The 21430-nt window shown below is 42.0% G+C and overlaps 1 protein-coding gene across 3 annotated transcripts in view; it reads left to right on the top strand.

The window, feature by feature from the left end:
- Window positions 1-21430, top strand: part of lrba (LPS-responsive vesicle trafficking, beach and anchor containing) — a 180203-nt gene that overhangs the window by 35866 nt on the left and 122907 nt on the right. For 2 of the 3 annotated variants that reach the window (XM_079159646.1, XM_079159648.1), the window contains exons 15-29: window positions 651-713; window positions 1294-1391; window positions 1675-1767; window positions 3022-3130; window positions 3508-3589; window positions 5692-5815; window positions 5938-6130; window positions 12508-13884; window positions 13972-14177; window positions 14861-15014; window positions 15765-15945; window positions 17650-17777; window positions 18399-18506; window positions 18583-18724; window positions 19097-19451. In XM_079159646.1, the coding sequence (XP_079015772.1) occupies window positions 651-713; window positions 1294-1391; window positions 1675-1767; window positions 3022-3130; window positions 3508-3589; window positions 5692-5815; window positions 5938-6130; window positions 12508-13884; window positions 13972-14177; window positions 14861-15014; window positions 15765-15945; window positions 17650-17777; window positions 18399-18506; window positions 18583-18724; window positions 19097-19451 (3413 nt within the window). The remainder of the gene's footprint in view (window positions 1-650; window positions 714-1293; window positions 1392-1674; window positions 1768-3021; window positions 3131-3507; window positions 3590-5691; window positions 5816-5937; window positions 6131-12507; window positions 13885-13971; window positions 14178-14860; window positions 15015-15764; window positions 15946-17649; window positions 17778-18398; window positions 18507-18582; window positions 18725-19096; window positions 19452-21430) is intronic. The other variant, XM_079159647.1, reaches the window with a different exon arrangement.

The following is a 21430-nucleotide window of genomic DNA, read 5'->3' on the forward strand; positions in this document are numbered from 1 at the left end:
GAAGAGCAAACTAGCTGCTGCTTTAAACAACAGCAAGTGTAGTTAACTCTTACTCAACCCACAATGCTCCTTAGATGTCAGCTGGGTGATTGAAGAATTTTGCCTTAAATACATTTTTCTCTTGCTAAATAATAGGCTGCAGTTAATATTGTAGGAGGGTACTTGATTTTCTTCATTAAAATATTATTTGAACTAGAACAAGTTTGAATTTCTGCTTGCTTTAACTGTTTTTTTTCTCTATATAGAACCACTAGTTGCCTGAATATATATATGTACTGCAATTGTAGATATTGTAGATAATAGATATAGCCTGGAGACTTTGTGTATAGTGCCATTGTTGTATTCCTTATTTTGTCTTTATGTCCTCATCTCGTCATTTTAGAGTGAAATGAGCAATGAATGTATTTCTGTCTTTGGTCATCAAGTTCTCATTAGTTTGGATTGTTTCCTTTTCTTGTCTATCCTGAAAATACAGTCATTTTATTCGGATATCTGGTCATATTTACAAATACTGTGATGGATTTAACATCCTGTTTTTTTCGGTGGGCTCCATGGGCTGATGTCTACATGTACTGTCTGGTGTAGGGGAGTGAAACTCAGAGAACCCTAGAGAAACAATTGTGATCTGATCTGTGCAATTACATTTCTAGGATCACGGAGTGAAGGAAGATGAGCTACAGAGTATCCTCAACTACCTCCTTACCATGCATGAGGTAGGTGTGTGCACTGCTGTTCATGCAGCACTGACCAGCGGAGACCTCACCAGCAGATGGCAACATAACTCCACTGTACTGTACTGAGTCCTTCTCAGCGTATGAAATGCAGAGCAAAAGCAGACAATTCCTGTTGCTAACGGCAGCATCACTGTTCCTTGTTAGTTTTCCAAGTCTGCCAGTTAGACGTCCTGACAGAAGTGGTTTTGTTTACAGTGGAGTGATGCATAACAAATGAATCAGTCAGTAATGCGGTGAACCTTGTAAGAATACAGGGTGATTACAACCTTGCCTGGAAAAGCCACCGACATGTAGCAGCCCTTCATGTTATAGAGCGCATATTGTAATTCTCTAGTTCAGACGCTTGTGACGTAATCCAGTATTTCTGCTGGACTTTTTTTTCTACCTTTCCTTCTGACATTATTGCTGCTACTAAACATCACAAGAATAACTAACCCTTATAATTTAAGATATCCTCATGAAAGCTGACTGACTTTAGCTACACTAGATGCAGTATTTTTCACACTGCTTCATGTTTACATCATATTTAGCCTTGACTCCATTCTTCTCTCTCCCTCAGGATGACAATCTCATGGATGTACTGCAATTGTTGGTGGCTCTGATGTCTGAACATCCTGGGTCCATGGTGCAGGCCTTCGACCAGCGCAACGGGATTCGGTAATGATTTATATCATTTGCTGATGTACTCGTAGTGTTCTATCTTTTTGCTCAAAGTGTAATGTTCACATATTTTAAGTGTCATAGCGTCACTCTGTCACTGTAGTTTTATGCTTTAGATTGTGGATCTGTTTAAAAAAAAAAAAACAAGTTTATTTAGAGACATTTTGGCATGGAATTCCACAAGTGTGTTAAGTGTTTTTTTTTTTACTTCAAATGATATATATATATATATATATATATATATAATTATACATATATATTTAATTTGCTTTCTCCACAGAGTGATTTACAAGCTTCTGGCCTCAAAAAGTGAGGGAATAAGAGTGCAGACCCTGAAAGTGATGGGCTACTTTCTGAAATACTTGCCACCAAAGTAAGTACAGTCACAAACTAAAATCTGTGCCACTGGACAGATTGGTGGTTTGGTTGGGGCGCCGAGGGAGCTGCAGCGGCCTGTTTGAATCCAGCCTTTTGCTGCAAGTCGTCCACTGTCTCTCCCCTTTCCAGTATATATCTGTCTGGTCTATAATAAAGGCAAAATGACCAAAAACTATATTTTAAGAGTTGTAGTTTGGAAAATTTCTGTTCACTCTGATTTAGAAATTATATAATGTATACAAAAGCACACCGTTTTTAATAGTGATAAAGGGATTAATAACTGAAAGGGAAATTGCTCTGTTGTAGATTATTGATTTTATAGCTTTCATTCTACAACATCTTTTTCTGTTTCTTATGCTAATTATTCCGTTTTATGTAGTTGTTATACATTTTAAAACACTTATGATTCCTTATAAGGACAGAACAACTGTAAAATATTGAAGTTTGTAGAACAATCTCAATAAACGTCTACATTTAAATAACGCAATCAAAACAGATTCGGGTACTGTTAATTATCTATCAAGCTGCCTCACTGTCTAAATATACTAAAGTGAATCATCATTTATTTAACCAGCCCTTCTTTCCCGTCATTTTGAGCATTCTTTAGATGTTTGTGTCGCTTCTGCGTTGTCTTTTTGTCTCATGATATCCAGTGCAGCTCCTTTTAATAAAAGCTCTTTCTATAACCTAATAATCTGTGCTCCAGATCACATCTCTCCAATTGCCCAGCGTTATTTTGGGTGGTAATGCATGATGAGAGTCGGGTCATATTGCATTATTATATTCACTAACAACCCTGAAGCTGAAGTAGAGGTACCAGAATGAACTCTCGCTCTGTCTTGGTATTGTTTTGTAAGCCTTGTGATCCAGATGCAAGATTGATCGTGAGACTATCTGCAAAGAGTCCACCGTTTTTTTAGCTGAGCTGATCCTTGATCATAGATGAAAGGGTTGATGGAAAGAGTTTTCTGTGAAGAACTGCTCTTACTTAGTCAGCAGAGATTCTCTTTTTCATTTCCTCCATGTCAAATGTCAGCTGGAGCTCAGCTGATTTATACAGCTAGAGATGTCAGCCGCTGCAATAATCTGACTAATCAGAAACTCCTTGTTCTTGTCATTTCTGAAAATGTATGGCATCTTAAGGCATTTTCAATATAATTTAATATAACGTTTGAGATAAAAAAAATGCATTGCTTTTATGATACTGATGTTTACTGACTGACCTTTGACCTCCTAATATCCCGATCAGGAGGAAACCTGAGGTCATGCTGAGTCACGGCCTTTTCTCGCTGCTCACTGAACGCCTGATGCTCCACTCCGGCCAGTTCACCATGACGACCTACAACGTGCTCTTCGAGGTGAGCAAACGTACACACTCCAGGCCTCGGCATTCAGAACCGAAATGATCTTCATCGACATACAATAATAACCTCTGTGTTCAACTGCATGCAAATATTTACTTTGTTGCCTTTTTAACTAATCTCGTCTTTTTCTAACTTTCATAATTTTTTTTTTATTTCATTATTCAACCTGACAATTTAATGAGTTAGCTGAAATATAAATTGTGTGGCTGACCACCTGCAGAAACCTAATTTGACTATTATTCATCCGAGTGCTATGTGATGGTGAAACGTGTACATAGCTTTGTGTATCCATAGTGTGGTTTGTGTCTCTGTTATTGTTAAGACCGATGTGGATATTTATGACTTGAATCCCCTCTGTGTCCCCCCGGTAGATTCTTACAGAGCAGATCTGCACTCAAGTGATCCATAAACAGCATCCGGACCCCGACTCCACTGTGAAGATTCTCAACCCACGTAAGTGCCTCCTCTGCGCCGCACTACTCTCCTAAATCATCCGCTGCAGCGTACCCTCTACATACCTATTGCTCCATACTGCACTAGAGGATATTCCCCACGGAGCTGTGCAATCGCTATATACAGTCAAACAAATGAACGACATAAATTTTGCAGCCACAGGGTACTTTCATACAACTGAACCTCAGATGTCACGCATAATCCGAGCACGAGGATGGTGTGAACACTTTGTGTGACAAATACTCACACATCTGCTGGTTTTATGGGACGTCGGTATCATGTTTTGTGGGGATTGATTTGCATATAAAGAGTGATATATGTAAAGAAATTATGATGGAATTTAATTCAGTGTGAGAAAATATTATGTTTATGTATGCATTTAATACATTTAATCAATTATTTAATTGCATTGAAGGAAATCTAGAGTTTGTTACATTTGCTTAAGTCATATAACGTTAATTCAGTATTTATATGTACTTTGTGGAGTAAATATTTAATGTTGCAGTATTTCATTTAAAAAAAATAAAAAAATCTTAACGTAAAACTGATAAATCACGTTACTATTTTATAGTATTATTTTGTTATTAAAATATGATTAAAATGTTATTTGTCATATAATTAGACATAGATTTAGTAATATTATTTATATTTACAATGTGTTTACAAATGCACACATACTCTGCATTTGTATGTATTACTATATACCTGCACATAACCAATCTGCATATTTTGATGATATTTCTTTTTCTATCAGGGCATCATTACGAGTAGACGGTGCATGCACATTTTTTCATATGCTGCAACATAATGAGCTGAGACAGCGACTTCGGCCTTTGATCAGTGCTCCCATCTTATATTTTCAGGCCGTTACTTACCTCCAATTTCACGTCAACTCACAAAATCTTTCATATGTTGAAATGTTAAGTATTCATTTCAGCTAAGGAAAGAAAACGTATCCCCCTTCTCAGCGCTTCCACACATACGGGCACCTTTTGTGCACACACTTGCAAAACAACTTTAATCAGTTTGAAATCCAAGCAGTCGGTATAATCACAACCAAGGTTTACTTCCAACCAGCCTTAATCTGACAAGGTCCTGCTGTAGTCACACATTGATTACCTTAAGCCTTTGTTGTGTTAAAAACTCTCCTACCCAACCATCCTAGACAGGCGGTATATATCATAGAAACCTTGTATGGGTTTGTACACATGAGCACAGTCTACGGAACAGAGCGGTGGTCTGTTTCTCCTTTGCCGTGCATTCTCTTGATTTAATCTGCGACAAACTCCCAAAATGGCCCCCTGATTGCAGTCTTTAGTAACGTCAGAGCCAATCAAACAAACCGAGGAAGTACCGTTTCCCTCAAATTAACTCGAGGGAAAGGAACCTAGAGCAAATGGAAAAAAGAAGGGAATACGCCATCCCTCCATCCTCATTCCCGGTACATGCTGGGGTAATTTTCTGGCGGTAAAGGTTCAGCGACTCATAATTTGAGTGACTAAGGCGTAGAAACAACACAGCCGTCTGCCGGGGCAAGGGGGCATCGGTTAGCGCCAAGGTCTGAAGACACAAGTGAAATCCAAGCCCCGGCGTCTCTCCACTCAAAGTAAATGGACACTGACATTGTCTAGATAATTCATCTAAACAGTCAGTCTCTTTGGTTTAACCGAAGCCAAGCCGTCCAGAAGGGCCTGCAACTCTGGCTCTCTCGTTTGAAACAATATCAAAACCATTACAGTATGATAAAGATCAATGGACTGGGCTTTTCTTCTTTTCATTGTGCGCCGTTCTGTTTTTCTTACCACAGGCAGAGATTTTCAGGTGTGTACAGCTGGGAGCTCAGATAGTTTGTGACACAATGATTTGCACATGTTGAGACCAATGTTTGATTTAGTTGTTGATTTGTGCAGTTTCATTTCCAAGTAGAAGGCTGGATGTTTCCAAATCCAAACCTTTAACATCGTAATCCTTACTCCAGTATAACACAGACATACGTTCTGAACAGAATAAGAAGTGTTTTCATGTTTTCCTTCCAACATTTACTCTTAATATTTTGTTAAACTCAATCCTTTAACGGAGTACGTTTCTCTTAATATTTCTAGAAATTCTGAAGATAATAGCTGCTCTGCTGAAGACCTCTCCCCCGTCCCCCGAGAGCATGGAGGTGCGCAAGGTCTTTCTGTCAGACATGATCAAACTGTTCAATAACAGCCGAGAGAACCGCAGGTAAGAATTCCAACACTTCTCAAGACGGAGAACTACATCCACACACCGGTCCACGCACTGTTTGCGCGCCAGTGGGATTCACGTTCAGCACTACATATTCCCTGTACTTTTGTTTGTTTCAGGAGCCTGCTGCAGTGCTCGGTGTGGCAGGAGTGGATGCTCTCTCTGTGCTTCATCAACCCGCAAAACAGCGAAGAGCAGAAAATCACAGAGATGGTGTACGCTATCTTCCGCATCCTGCTTTACCACGCCATCAAATATGAGTGGGGCGGCTGGCGCGTCTGGGTGGACACCCTGTCCATCACCCACTCCAAGGTCAGACCACTCATTATATCCACACGCACACACACACAGGTCAGACACAGCTTTGTTTATCCTCCTCTGTGGATCTTCTTCTATCTCCTCATCTGTTTCATTTTTACATTTTTTTTTTTTTTTTTGCGTTCAGTTTCTGCTACTCTTCGTTTTAACTCACACACACTATCTCTCTCTAGTGCACACACGCGCACACACACGCGTGCACACGCACACACTCACATCTTGCTTGAGTATTGTCAGCCTAAACATTCACCACATTACTGTAACCGTAGCCCTCCTCCTCAGTTTGATTTCAGCCAAACGGACAGCAGTGTTCAGTCAAAGCCATCGGCTCTGTCACCCATATGTTTAGTTTGAATCTGACATAGTGCAATTCATCAAATAAGAAATTAGAGAGCATTATCGTCTGACCCTCTAACTCGCAGCGTAGGCTAGCGTTCTGGAATAGTAATTGGACCTGGCCTCTCCTTGCCCATCAGATTAAGCTATGGAACCATACAGTGATTATAATTTAAAAGCTAGTTGCAGTGTAAACCAATGGAAATGAGTCCACCAGCCCTTCCACTCTTTATTTATGTATAGAGTCTCTCTCTTTCACGTCGCACAGATAAAAATAAACTTCTGGCACTTCTTATTTCCAAAAGCTGAGTTCAAAATACTGCTTAAGAAATTCACTGTTGATATCATATTACACTACTCTCTTCCAAAGCAATGAAGTAATTGAGGTTGGTGTCAGATTGTGGTCTGAGTTATTTTTATTTTTTTAAAAGCCTGGCAGATTGAAGGCTGCGTTAAAGAAGTACTTGTGATATGAGACGCTCCGCTGCAGCGTGGGCTGCAGTGAGCGTTGGCGTCCAGTAGGGGGCACAGACAGACTGCCTGGGAGATGATCAATGACGGCAGCAGTTAGCTGGATGGTGCGTGTTGCATGTATGGATGCTCTGAACCACCGATGTCTCGTCACACCTCTTCACACTGTAGAACTAACCGGCAATTAAAATAAAGCGTGTACAAATGAAAGTCTAAGGAAATGTTTCACATTGGCAGTCGAGGCCTGTGTTTGATGTAAGAGGGTCACAAAGATGAGGGCACAGTGTACGTGTACGTACAACAGCAGAGGTTTGCATACTTAACTATATTATTCTGTCTTTTAACACTTAACACAATTTTATAATCCCTCTGTTTAATATGCATCTTAAATTCTATTGCATTGTGGAGAGTAACAGAAAATATATATAAATAATGTTAGTGTTAATTTAATATCATTCGGAGATATTGGCTAAATATATATATATATATATACATATATATATATATATATATATATTTATACAAAGGATTTCGCTTTACCCTCGTTGTTCTTGTCTCTTCTCTTCATATAGCTGCAGAGTTTTGGGTTTTTTACTTTGCAACGTAGCAAGTGTCTAGTTTGGTGTTGTGCAGAAATTGTCATTTTGTTGTTTGTACACGACTTGCTGTAATTGCCTTTTCCCCCATAATCACACAAGATTAATGCTGTTTCTTTCGGGCTCTAGTTACAATGCCCAGCACTCTTCTAACACATACAGTGTGTGTGTGTGTGTGTGTGTGTGTGTGTGTGTGAATAAACCCTTGCTCCTGTAAGATGTAAGATGCACAAACACGCACTACAAATGCACGCTCCGTGCCGTGCAGGGACCCCGCCTGTGACTTGGATCGCTGCAGCGAGAGCAAGCCACCAAGATACATGCATCTGCTATAAAAAAAAAAGCTAAAGAAACTCAATTGCAATTTTATTGTCCCGTATGATAGATTTCCTGCCACCTTTGTAGCACCAAAGCTGTTTGTCACTGTTGCTCTCTCCTCCCACTGCTGCAGGGCTGTGTGTGTGCGCATGATTGTGTGTGTGTGTGTGTGTGTGAATGTGAGTTACAAGGCACATTTTCTCTTTGCCCTCTTTTTCTCTTGGGCTCGAGGAAGCCCTTCTTTCCAAGCCCATTGAATATTCATCGGAACCGTGCGAGAACAATCAGAGAAACAAGGCCTCATAAATACAACCAGCCCACTGGGAGCCTCTTGATAAGTGCATGTATGCATTCACAAATACATATTTGCCCCCTTCTCCTCTACACAGACTTTATGAATTAAGTTTGCCTTGTGTCAACTGTAGTAAAGTTGTCAGTTTGACATGTATAGAGGTAATGTGCCTCACCTTTCTAGTTGAGGCAAGTATGTCTGTACTGCATTTTCTTTTAATGCGTTATTGTGTTTTGTATCTCCATAGTTTTCATTAGCTCCACCAAGGAGGTAATGAGCTTTGGTTTGTTGGTTTGTCCGGGTTGCGGGGCAGATACACTCATTATTGTTAACTGGATGGAAAATATGGAAATTTGCTGGGGGTCTACGCTCTGAGTGCCTCTTCTAGTTGTTGCATTCAAGGCACGTTTTGTTATGTAGAATGTAAGATGTGAAGTTTTAACAGTACAACAGTTGTATTTCCTATTTCTTTCTACATTTGATGCCATTTGCTCACAGTATTGGCTTTATAAAACTAGATTATATTCTTGACTTATTTTTTGTGTATAACAGGAGAACTGGAACCATATTTGGTATCTTTTTTTCTGGTATCTGTTTTTGTACAGTCATACCAATTTGTAGGTGTACAAATGTTTATTTGAGCCATTCTGGGATCTGTGGAGAGGCTTGATTTGTGCTTTGTGATTGGCTCCAATTGGCTCTTTTGTTACTGTCCTACTTCAAAGTGAGATTCTTCTTATTTTGTTTTATTTAAAGCATAGACTAACAAGAGGCCCTAAGAATCTGGTTGTGATTTGTTGAGAATTAAATAAAAAAGAAATGAGAGAAATCTAGTGCACTTTGTTACACTCTGTGTGTGCGTGTGAGAAGTAAGTATATCTGCATAAGCATCTCTCTGAATAGACAGATGTTTCTGCAGGTGGGCACGCTGACACAACAGCCCTCCCGCTCTCAGCACACACACACACACACCCAAGGTGCCCCTCGTCCATCTCTGCACACAAATCAGTTTGAGAACAAGGAGATCTCCAAAAGAGCGACATCGGGGCGTGAAGGTTCCTCCGTCCTCCAGACTCCCACTGTCGGCTAACTTCATTATGCTGCCAGTTGTTTTAGCACAAAGATAAATATGAACTGAGCAGACAGATCTTTGACCAAATAGAATATACATTTTGAGTTAGTGATTTTACAATCATGTTTAGAAGTTGAGCATATTTGGAAGAATTTAGTTGAATTGCAGCTAATCACCATTTTTCTGTTCATTGAGAAATGCAGAGTAGTTTTATCCATGCAGCTTTTGCAATCTGTGGGTTTTGAGACATTACACACAAGCTGCGAAGAGTTCCAGAGAGATGCATTGACAAGTGGACAAAGGAGAAAGTGAGAACATAGAAAAGCCAATGCTAGATAATAGCCATGCATCAGGAGTTGTCTATGCTATACAGTAGCCAATCCCCAGGACATCCGTTTGATCTTTCATCTTGTAATTCTTGCAAAATATTTGTCTCAAAGTGAAACAATTAGCTGATTAAAACCTTATGAATTTGACTGGTTGGCTTAAAACCATTAGTGTACAGTATCCTATAGGACCTTTTGTGCAAGCTTGTCGTCTTATGGTTGTGATAGAAATTACAGATAAAGTCTGTATGCATATCGCTGGATCAGATTTGAGGAGAAAACCAGGAAGAAAAATGTTTTTACAAAGAGTGAGAACGGAAGATATTGGGAACAAGAGCTAAAACCACCCAGCCAGCACCGCAGTAGCAGATGACATTGATTTTGGAGGAGGAATTGCATTTAGCTAATCGGATTAGAGCCATGCTGCCCTCCCCATTTCCCCTTTGTTTTGTGGTCGCTCTCTATCTATTTATCTAAATGGGGACTCCCAGGCTCCGACTGCGGGGGTCTCCCAAGATCAGCGCTCTGCCACGCTGACCCTCACCAAACAGGTTGTGTTGTGGGGCCCCTGCTTATTCCAGGACAGTTACACAGCACAGACATGGGGACAATGGAAGGTCTCTGTTTTGTATAGATTGTTGTGTAAATGTGAACGCAGGTGTTGTTTGAAGGACCAAGAGATGCATTTTATTGTATTTCATTTTTCAAAAATATTGCGTGAGGTGAAACTACAGAAACTTGCCGTATTGCAACGTGCCCTGTGTCCCATCCATTCCAATGCACTTCGAGTCCCTTGTATGATGCGGCCGTGCTGCGCCCAGTTAAAACCATGTTACCTGTCACATTAGAAAAGCCCACCATGTTTTTGAACATTACCATAACATTTTCCCATACCCCACTGAGGCCGGGCCGAGTCATGGAGTAGAATGAAATTAGATTAGATCAGCGCTGATGTCTTAGCCACCCAAGGCAGTTTCTATATATTGTAGCAAGGCTAACCGCTCTTTTAAAAACCACAGAGACTTATACTACCTCTGTCTAATGGTAACTGGATCTGTTGCAGAGCCCCATTTAAGGCCAGCATACATCATCTTAATGCACAGACTGCATCCTGGATCTATGACGTTATGTTCTGCACCGCTCTCCGGCGCAATTTCCAAAGCAGCGTGCTCTGGATGCGGCCTTTTAATTGCTAAAAATGCTAAATGTCAAATTAAGCTCAAACTAATGGGGTAGAAGGTCTTGCCGTGTGATCACTGGGGAAGAGAGAAAGAGACGGACTACTGGCGCATTTAGAACAGGTTGTGCACTCTGAAAACAGCTATGGATTACCAATCACTGCCTCCCACTACAGAAGATTAATGAGCACCCGTGTAGCAGGCTAATTTAGAACAATAACGCCTAATTAATTACAAATAATCAGCTTCTTTCTTTCCCTTCCCTTTCTTCCACTCTCCATGACTCACTTTCTTCCTCTTCCTCCTTTTTGCAATTTTTTATGTATTTTTTTTCTTCCTTTTGATCTCTGGCTTTCTCATTTTCTTTCTCTCTCTCCTTCTGTCCACATAGCCTCAGGTGAAAAAGCAGCAAAGTGGGTCTAGCCCCCCCCACCCCCTTCCACCACCAACCCATCTTTGACTTTCTGTCCTCCAAGCCCAGTGATTAATGCCGGGTCTTAAATTAGGCGTGGGAGGATTTGCCGATGCTGGACACGCACTCAGCACAGCTAGCAGACACGCACTAATAGTATCTACTGCTAATCTATGACTGCTTACATGGATGGGCTCTTCCTCAAATGCCACTGCAGACCATTGTCGATATAGACTAGCAGTCTAGTCTCCCCATATCAGATGTAAGAAGACTGATAGAGGTTAATAGGCCGTGGGCAACTGCACATTGGGAGAGAGGAAAAGTTTTAAACATGGCATGGTTAACCACAAATGGTCCCAGTGGTTAGATGCAGTAATAAGCTCTCAACTAAAGAGCATTTTGAGAATATTTTGCCTCCATAATGTAATGTTTCCAGATGAAACCGGGTGTTGGGCCACGATGTGACTCATGGAGAGATAATTCAGTTAAAAGGCTCAAAGTGTGAACCAATAGATAGCAGTTTAAGATAGGGAGGGTTCATGTGATGAGACGGGAAAATACGTGACGGCATTTGTTGGAATTTAACCCTAACTACTGTAACATGACATAATACAACGAACATGTACTTTTAACTAACATAGTGGGGATTTTTCACCATTTCGTGATGCCTTCTCTGCATTCTCAAACAAAACCATAATTACAATCTTTACATACATTTTTCCATTTTTCCAACTCTTTTACAAAAACTACACTTACAGGATAATCTCTGTTTAAAGCAATTTTGGTCTTGTTTTTGTAGTTTTGGCTATACGTCCTATTGGTAGGAACAAAATGATCGTCACCAAGTTATATGCTGAAATTTGGAAACACAGCAACTTAAACTAGTTTGATGGAGCAAGAAACACAAGCTGTTAGACGATCATTAAGGTTTTAAACAAACCCCCAAGTTAGCCAAACTTGTGTGGTTGTGTCTGTTTAACATCCATCACAGTTGTCAGACTGACTTCCTGGTTCCACTTTTATCTACTGTATTAATTATAGTTGTGCACTTAGGTTTTTACTATGCAATGACCTTTCAGGTGCTCTCGCTCTAAGTTTGTTCTTCAAATAAAGTTGTTAATATTCATCAAAACTTTTGTTTACAACTTATTTGATCATCTTACTTCTCGTTTCTTGCCCGTCGGACTTCATGTTAGCAATGTCACTGTGTTCTCAGGTCTTGGATATTACTTTGGTAATTACAATGTTATAAGTCATTGAAATGATGGCCAGAATACAAAAATAAGACCTAAATTGTTCTTCGATTTGAGAATAGACCAATTGGGTAGATTGGTGCCACCATTTGAACACATCCTCTTTTGTGTTTGCAGGTGACCTTTGAGCAGCACAAAGAGAATCTGTCCCGTATGTTTCGTCAGTACCAGAGTCAGGAGTCTGCCGGCTCTCTGAGCACACTCCGAACCATCTCTGGCGTCAGCCAAAGCTCGGAGACCATGGATTGTGTCAACGGGCCACCGGCAGAGGAGACGGCCCCTTCCACTGTCATTGAGCTCAGAGTGGACGAGCTGTCCCAGAAGTCCCCCGACTCGGCTTCTCGTTCCACCGTCGCTTCCAGCCAACCGGAGGCTGCTGGTGGAAGGGGACGCGAATCCATCACCATGTCCAACATCCTGGCCAGTGCAGAAGAAGAAGAAGAAGAAGAGCAGAAGTTGGTTCAAGAGTCTTCCAAGACAGGATCAGGTGATGATGGAAAAGAGACTGAAGCTACTGTGACACAAAAAGACGATACAGAGGAACGGAGTGAAGAGACCAACAAGCTGGAACCAGTGACTGAGGCTTCCACTGACAAGAACACAGATGATATACAAACATCAGTTAGCGACCAGGCTGAAATGGATAACACAAAAGCAATGGAAGAGGTTGGAGACTCTGCGAGCGATGAACCACCTGTACCAGATGATGAAAAATCTGAAGCTATCAAAGGTGAATCATCAAACTCCATGACGGAAGACTCTTTGAATGAAGCAGATGTAGAACCGCCAGTGGTTTCAGGACTAGAAGGTAAGGCTGACCAAACGTCCCCCGACGCTGCGGCCCGTCTGGAGAACAGCGAGCTGGGTGGAGCCTCAGTCTTCAACGAGGCCCTGGATGACGTGCCCTCCGTCAGTGACCACATCCTCACCAGTGATGCTGATGATAGCCAAGAGGGGTCTTCTTATGCTTCAGCTGCAGCCGGAGAGGAAGCGGAGGTAGGAAAAAAGGATGATAAACACGAAGAGGGTGAAGACAAGAAAGATGATCAGGAAGGTCACGAGATGAAGACGGATGTGGAAAAAGATGAGAAGCGGGAGGTTGGAACACAAGAAGAGAGTGAAACTGAAGAGAAACAGGAGAGTCAGACTCCTCCAGCTGAAACCCCTGAACAAAGTGTGACAGAACCAGCCAAAGAGGAACAGTCTTCCTCTGCAGACCAGCAGCCCTCCGACACCACAGCGCCCTCTGCAGGCCAGGAGGTTGCAGCAGCATCAGACTCCACCTCACCTAGCCAGCCTTCAGAGACCACCGACACCACTGAAGAGGACGCTCTGTCCGCTCCCGCAGACGAGACCCCCACCGCCTCCAACTCTGACACCCAGAAGAGTGCAGACTCTGTCAGCAAGACCAAAGAGATCAAAATTGCCAGACTAGATGTGTCCAATGTGGCCTTAGACACAGAGAGACTTGAATTGAAGGGGACCTCTACAACAGTACGCATCTTTTTCTCTACTTTTGATCTTTCAATAAATGATGTTGTATGGCTCTGATAATGTTTATTGTGTGGTGTCTCTCTGAAGGAAACAAGCCAAGGCCACCCGGCGGTGGCGGCAGCAGCAGCAGCAGCAGCAGGAGGGTCTTCAGGTCAGCAGAGAGAGGGCGGCAGCACTTCGGCCCCTCGATCCACCATGTTTCGTATCCCAGAGTTCCGCTGGTCCCACATGCACCAACGCCTCCTCGCTGATGTGCTCTTCTCTATTGAGACAGATGTCCAGATGTGGAGGAGGTAGGGTAACAATCCGCTGACTTTGCTGCTGTTTTAGCTTACAACTATATTTTGTTAATTGATTAATGGAATAGAGATTTATTGGCATTGTGGGCCTCTGAGGAGCAGACAGGAGATCCCATCTCACAAGCCTTCTCCTAATCAACTGGTGCCTGAAAGAATCTTTGTTGTGTCACTGAGAAGGTTTCACTCCTGATTTTTGCTTACTTCACATTATAAACGGTATAATATGCCATGTATCAAAATGAGGTATTTCTTTCTGCATATTTAAAGACAAATATATATTTTTTTGTAGTGGCCATAATCTTTACACAAACATTACATTACACTAAAAATCAAGTCTCTAGGGATACTTTGAAATTCATGTCGCGTTGAGGACACTTGATGAGGTGTCGACCAAAGTGCAAATGTTTTCATAAAAGATGGGATACGTGGGATATTTTTATCCTTGAATATTAGCATTTAAAGAACAATAAGAACAATCGGATCTACTTTTCTTCTGTTCTATATTTAAGTTTCTCGATTTTTGTAGTTTTAATTTCTTGTACTATGTTTATTTCATTCACCAGAACACCAAAGCAGATTCCTTGTATGTTTAAATCTACTTGACAATAAACCGGATTATGTTTCTTCTACGTTGTGTTTCGTTAACAAAGCAATCTTTTTGTTCTCCTCCTCCTCAGTCACTCCACAAAGACAATTCTGGACTTTGTGAACAGCAGTGAGAACGTCGTGTTTGTCCACAACAGCATTCACCTCATCTCCCAGGTGGTGGACAACCTCATCATGGCTTGTGGAGGCATTTTACCTCTGCTCTCTGCTGCCACCTCTTCCTCTGTGAGTCTCCTCGTGTGTGTGTGTGTGTGTGTGTGTGTGTGTGTGTGTGTGTGTGTGTGTGTGTGTACGTGTACTTAACCGTGGCTGTATATATAGTTGATGGCTCCAGTCGCAGGAAGTTATCCATCCAGATTGACCTTTTCCAATCACATTAGCCCACAGTTAGCTGCCTCCTAACATTGTTAGTTTGTTTTTGTGTTGTCTCATCTCAGTGGCTCTCTTACATGATTCTTTGTCTCTGTCAATGACTTTATTGCCTGGTCTAAGACACAGGTCACAAGACATCATAATTCAGTTGCGTCTGGTCTATAACAAATTGAAGACTGAATGTAACAAATTTTAAATGTTTTCATTTCAGGATGTGTTTATCAGTATAGCTGTCAAACACATTCCATACCTACATTACATTTTTAGAAGCATTTTTGTCAAATTTAAATATTTTTTCCCCACCCTTAATGGCTTGATTAGTAGCTCTGTTCCAATGTTCTTCACTGTTGTATTATGTTCATGCTTTTGAGAAACATTGTTTATATGGCAAATTCTTTTTTAGCTGAAAGTAACTGTGCAATTATTTTATCAGTTTCTGTACATTTTTCTGACTTCTCTCTACTTGTATGTTACCACGGCATTCTTTAGATTTAAAAATATACAAAGCTAAATTATTCTACTGAATGAACAATTGAATTATGTAAAGAGGATGTTCTACGATTACTTTAATTACTTTGTGAATGTTCCTCTTTCTACTACCAGCACGAACTAGAGAACATCGAACCCTCCCAAGGCTTGACGGTGGAGGCTTCAGTCACCTTCTTACAGCGCCTCATCAACCTGGTGGACGTTCTCATCTTTGCCAGCTCCCTCAACTTCACTGAGATAGAAGCTGAGAAAAACATGTCGTCAGGAGGCATCCTCAGACAGTGCCTTCGCCTCGGTACGCACACTGATGTTTTTGCTTTGTTCCTTTTCCCCGTCGCTCGGTCTACTTCCTTTATTTTAATAGGCTCATGCATTCTTTTCCTTGTCTGTCCTATTTTGTATTTCTTTAACTCTTTTCCCTTTTTGTCTAGCCGTCCTTCTACTCGTCTGAATTTCCGTGTTTTATCTCCCCCTTTCACTGAGCCCTCTGTCCTCCCCTGTTCATCGATCCACCTCATATCAGCCGGCAGTAGCTTCTTGTATTTGCCTCAGTCATGGCTCCCTGTAGCCTTTTTGACCCTCCCTCCTGTATTCCCTCTTTCTCCTCTGCCGTCTTCCTCTCCATCTCCAGCCGACGCTCTCATTCCCTCGCCTCTTTCACTCTGCTCGTATCAGCACTCTCTTATCTTGTTATTATAACCCCACTGCATGGCAACACTCTAAAATGGCTGCTATCATGATATAGTGAGTTCTACATAATGGCCTTGGCTGCACTGTACTGCAGCGTAGCCCGAGGCCTTTTTCTGCCTTCTGTTCCAGGCTATTACAGTTTCCTCTGACAGCATCAGAAGCCAAGCCACGCTCGAGCTGAATAAAAGATATTGCAATTCCTACATTATTCATTTTATGTGGTGCACCTTTCCAGCAAACACAGTTCAACACACACACACGCACACGCACACGCGCGCACACACACACACAGACTCACTCATAGTGGAAGTGGTGCAATACTTTCTACACTGATTTAAATCATTTCTTTGTGCTTTGTTCCGTATATGTAATGGTGCATAATATGCGCCATCAGTTTTTACTTTTAGATTGTCATTAGAGTGAAGTATACAAACAAAAAGGCTTTTAAAAAATGCAAACTTGTTTTACAAAGAGCTCTTCTCTGCTCAGGAGTGATCAGTATCGTTGCCGCTGTTGGGGTTTTGCTGGAAAGTGATGCCAGCGTACTACAGGTCCAGTTTTAGAAAGCAGCCGTTATGAAATGAATATTTGATGAGGTATGCGCTCCCCATTGCTGGCACCTAATCTGATTTTGGAAGACTGTAACAAGGTTTTAGCATCTCCACCCCTCCCTCCCCCTCTCTTTTTTATAAATGGTCGTATGAAAGAGTAGTCCTAATGGAAAAAGCGAGCCCATTTCCAGACGGAATAATTCCCTCCTTCGTAATCTAAAGGGCTCAGAGTTAACATTTGTCAGTTGTCAAGTACAGAACGGCGGGGGTTGGGAGGGGCTCCAACAGAGAGAGCGCGGCACATTGGATTACAAATGGTAAACGTGCCAGTTTTGAACCCACATAAAGTTGTCGGACCACAAGATGTTTTTGCGACAAAGGTCGTATTTTGCCGCCTAGTCAGCATGTGCACACCCTGGCAGTGTCATTTGTTATGGGAGCTGCACGCGGTGGCTGTGATTCAAGAGCACACCCTTGCACTGTGACCCTGGGAGGAGAGGTGGAGCAGGGAAGAGTGAACGATGCTGCCAGAGTTGGCCAGAGCACTGACCTTGTCATGGCCCCACTTTTTCTCCTTTTGTTTTTGTCTCTCTCAGCTGCTCCTGTTGTGGTTTTCTCTGTTTATGAGCAGAAATGTTCTTTTTTTTTTTTTGTTCATCTCTTTTTAGGGATTTCAACATAATCCTTCCACATATTACTCTGAAAATGACTTTATTTATACGATGTCGCATCATATCTCTTTCTACATCTCTCCTCAGTGTGTGCTATGGCAGTGAGAAACTGCCTGGAGTGTCAGCAAGCCCAATTTAAGCATGGCGCAGAGGCCTCAGCACGCGGCTATACAGCCATGTCCAGCACTGCTATCGGACCGTCCGCAGCCGCGCAGGCAAGTAACCAAAATCACCCGCTCACTTCATTATCTTGCACACTTTGTTCAAAGTCCTCTGCTGTTATTAGATGCGTACAATTGTTTCCCTTAAAACACAAAACATTGTAAATCTCAGCAATCTACTCTCACTCTACTGGAGTTTTTTTTCACACTTGAAAATAGCTGAACCTTCCTTTGCCCTTTTCCTGTACTCCATAGTAAACCAGGAGGAGTGTTTGTCCTTTGTCCTGCTCACCAACAACAACCAAGTGCTATTGCATTAGCTCATATCTTATTGAATTACCAAACTGGTTGCTATTTCTGACACTAGACGAGGCCTTTTGTCATTGCCCCTTTGATTTGATACAGTGACTTCCAGTAAAGTCATGTTGCTCTTCCCTGAACCGGGTGTTAAAGCTCATTTATAATGCAGTGGCTCTATAGAAAAGCCATTATGTTAAGGACATGATCCCAGGAGGGATAGCTTCCCTATCCTGTGAAACCTTACACTGCTCCATGAAGTGCACATGGATTAATAAACCTCCTGATTGGTGTAAAAGTGCATGTTCTGCTCGCACTTTGCTTTGAGATAATAATACATTTCTTGGCTAATGGTTTGATTTTCATGCATGCATGCAGAGTCCTGTTGATGCAGTGACCGGTGGGATGTCTCCAGTCAGAGAGCTGGACCGGCTTCTACAGGACATGGACATTAACCGCCTGAGGGCGGTCGTCTTCAGAGATATCGTGAGCACAGCACACCGACAAATATGACTGCTTTTTGCAGATGACACAGATCGTTTAGTGTATTTGTTTGTTTCAGGAGGACAGTAAGCAGGCTCAGTTTCTGGCGCTTGCTGTTGTCTACTTCATCTCAGTCCTCATGGTGTCTAAGTACCGCGACATCCTGGAGCCCCACAATGACAAGAAACACCCTCAGCGATCCCAGTCGGCCAGGAGCACAGGTATACAGCTGCTCCAAAGAAGAAAAATAAATCATCAAAATATGTATCTTTTTTTGGGTAGATGATGCTGTAATGCTTTCTGCTTTTAACCCCGAAATACAAAGCTTTGTCTCGAGTACTTACGACCCCCTTTTAGATTCGTCATTTGAATCATTTTTAGAGGCTGTTGAATCTATGTTGCACTACACAGCAATAGACTATAAAATGTGAAAAATGAACGAAAGAAATAAGCAGAATTTAGTTTTTTCCTTGATATTTACATCATGACCTATGGTGTGGGTCCCAAATTCAAGATTGGGAACCACTGCAATTAAACTCATTTAACGTTGCTTTATTGCTCACATTTCCTCTTTATTATTTGTGTCTTCTTAGATAGCGGTGCCATTTCTGGTGGACTAGAAGTGGAGAATGGTGTCTCTCTCCGGCGGTATGATTCCGGCATCGGGGATGACCACACCTCCACCGCCGCAAGCGAGGCAGACCTGTCATCCTCCGGCGTGACTCACGGCCCAGACGCCATCTCAGAGGCCCTGTCCACACTGTCTTCCGAGGTCAGACCTTCGCTTCCTGCCGATTCAAAGGGCAAGAATGTGAAGGACATTCTGCGCAGCCTAGTGAGCGCTCCAGCTGATATCATGGTGGATCCAAGTCTGCTGCCACCAGCGTTTCTAGGAAGCTTGGGCGACGCGGGCAGAGAATCATCACAACAGTTCCGCTCCTTTGATAGGTGAGGGCTCCGGTTCCAACACGGCTCGACATACACACATACTATCGTACTATTTATAGAAAATCATGTTTTTCGGCCATGCAAATTGGGGATTGTGGGAAAGATATCTGGACTACAATTCCTCCGGTGCAGACCTGACAGCTTCGTCAGGTTCTCAAGAGCCCATATGGTGCAAATAAACAGCTGATTCTCAAGCTTCACAGTTGACAGTTTTATACCATTTATCCCAACATAACCGTAGGGGACTTTTGAAAGTCAGACCTTGAAGACATCTCAGCTTGGTACCCTTAGAGGAGGTGGATCATGAAAAGACATTCTGTTACAGAAACCTCTTTGAACTGGGGGGGGGGGACTTAGTCTCTGACTCTTTCCTCTTTACTCCCATTGTTGTTTCTTTGAGCTGTTGATGTAGGTGCTCATCCCAAGCAAACCGCCATACAAAGAAACTGTCTTATGGAAAACAGGAGACATGTCTGGGATGAAGAGACAGAGAAACGAAGCTGGCAGGAAGCTGCTTCTTTTCACCCTGTCACTGATATTTAACGACTTTCTTTTTCATCTCTCCTGCTGCTCGTCTCCCCCTGTCTAACATTTGAACCGTTATCCCGTTTCTGGCATAAATGCATAATTTGCATTACCCCTGGAGGTGCAGTGGTAAACAGACGAGAGTAAGACTTCAAAAGCAGAGCCTGGTACAGAAGCCACAGACGGGCCCAGGTGAGAGAAGATGGTCACCGGTCTGGTTTGCATTTGGAGCGTTCACTCCGAGACAGACATTCACAAACGATAGAGGGGGGGAGAGGGTGGTAGAGACAGAGAGAGAGAGAGAGATGGGTGAAGGGGGAGAAAGAAGTCTCCATGGGGGTGATGTCAAGTCAAGGTTCTCATGTACTGAAGAAAACATTTCTCCGTTTCTCTCTCGCTCTCACAAACACACTTAGTCAGTCCGCCTACCCCCAACTGTGGGAATTCCACGGCATCTCTGTGATCGCGTGTCTTTATCTGAGGAATGCTTTGTCAGGTCTCAGGGCGCTCCTCATATCAGGGGGATTAGACTGGCTCCTGTCCGCTGAGCACACTCAGTAGGAAGAGAGGACGTCAGGAGAGCTGGAGAACATAGACTAACAGCTCGCTCGTAGCCTATGGGAGCCTCTTCATGCAAGGTATACAGCCCAGGCTCCCTTTTAAGATAGAATAGAAGCCTTTCTGAAGGTGTCAACACATGAACACATAGCAGGGCTGTAACGAATACTTGTTTTATCAGTTAAAGCATAAGGTAGCCAATAAATATATATATATATATATATATATATATATATATATATATATATATATATATATATATTTTTCCCATGAAAATGTACCAAAACCAACAGTACATTTGTCATTTTCTTTCTAATAATTTCCCCCTCAGTCTGGCTCTCAGCCCAAGCACATTAGTTATTACTTAGGATGTACATCTTCAAAAAAGGGGTCACAAATGTTTTTTTTTATTAAATAAAAGGCAAAAAAATAAAATATACTATACAACCTTACTCATCCTTAATCTATTTTCAAATGATTGAGTTTATAAAGTATGCAAATGTAATGAAAAATGACTATTTCCTAGAGCCCACGGTCCGATCAACAGCATTACATTGATATAAAACAGAGAATTTTGCAAATCTTTACATTTCAGAATTCTAAACCATGTAGCGACTGTTAGACAATTTTTTGGCAACTTAGTGAATTGACGTGACTGTGTCAGTACTTAATATATGCACACGTTCAAGCCATCCTCCCACCCATCTTCTCAACATTCCCCCATTCGAAGACCTCACCACTGAGGTGTCAAATTATTTTGATGGTTCTTGGTTCAAAACTACCTTACTCTCCATATCATTCGCTGGCTTTACACCTATGTTTATTCCCTTATCTCCTGAGGTTACCACCCTTTATCAGCCCGCTGTCTCTAGTCCTTACACTTACCAATTCTACCT

Source organism: Pholis gunnellus (genome assembly GCF_910591455.1).
Source record: "Pholis gunnellus genome assembly, chromosome: 5".
In the NCBI taxonomy this organism is placed as follows: Eukaryota; Metazoa; Chordata; class Actinopteri; order Perciformes; family Pholidae; genus Pholis; species Pholis gunnellus.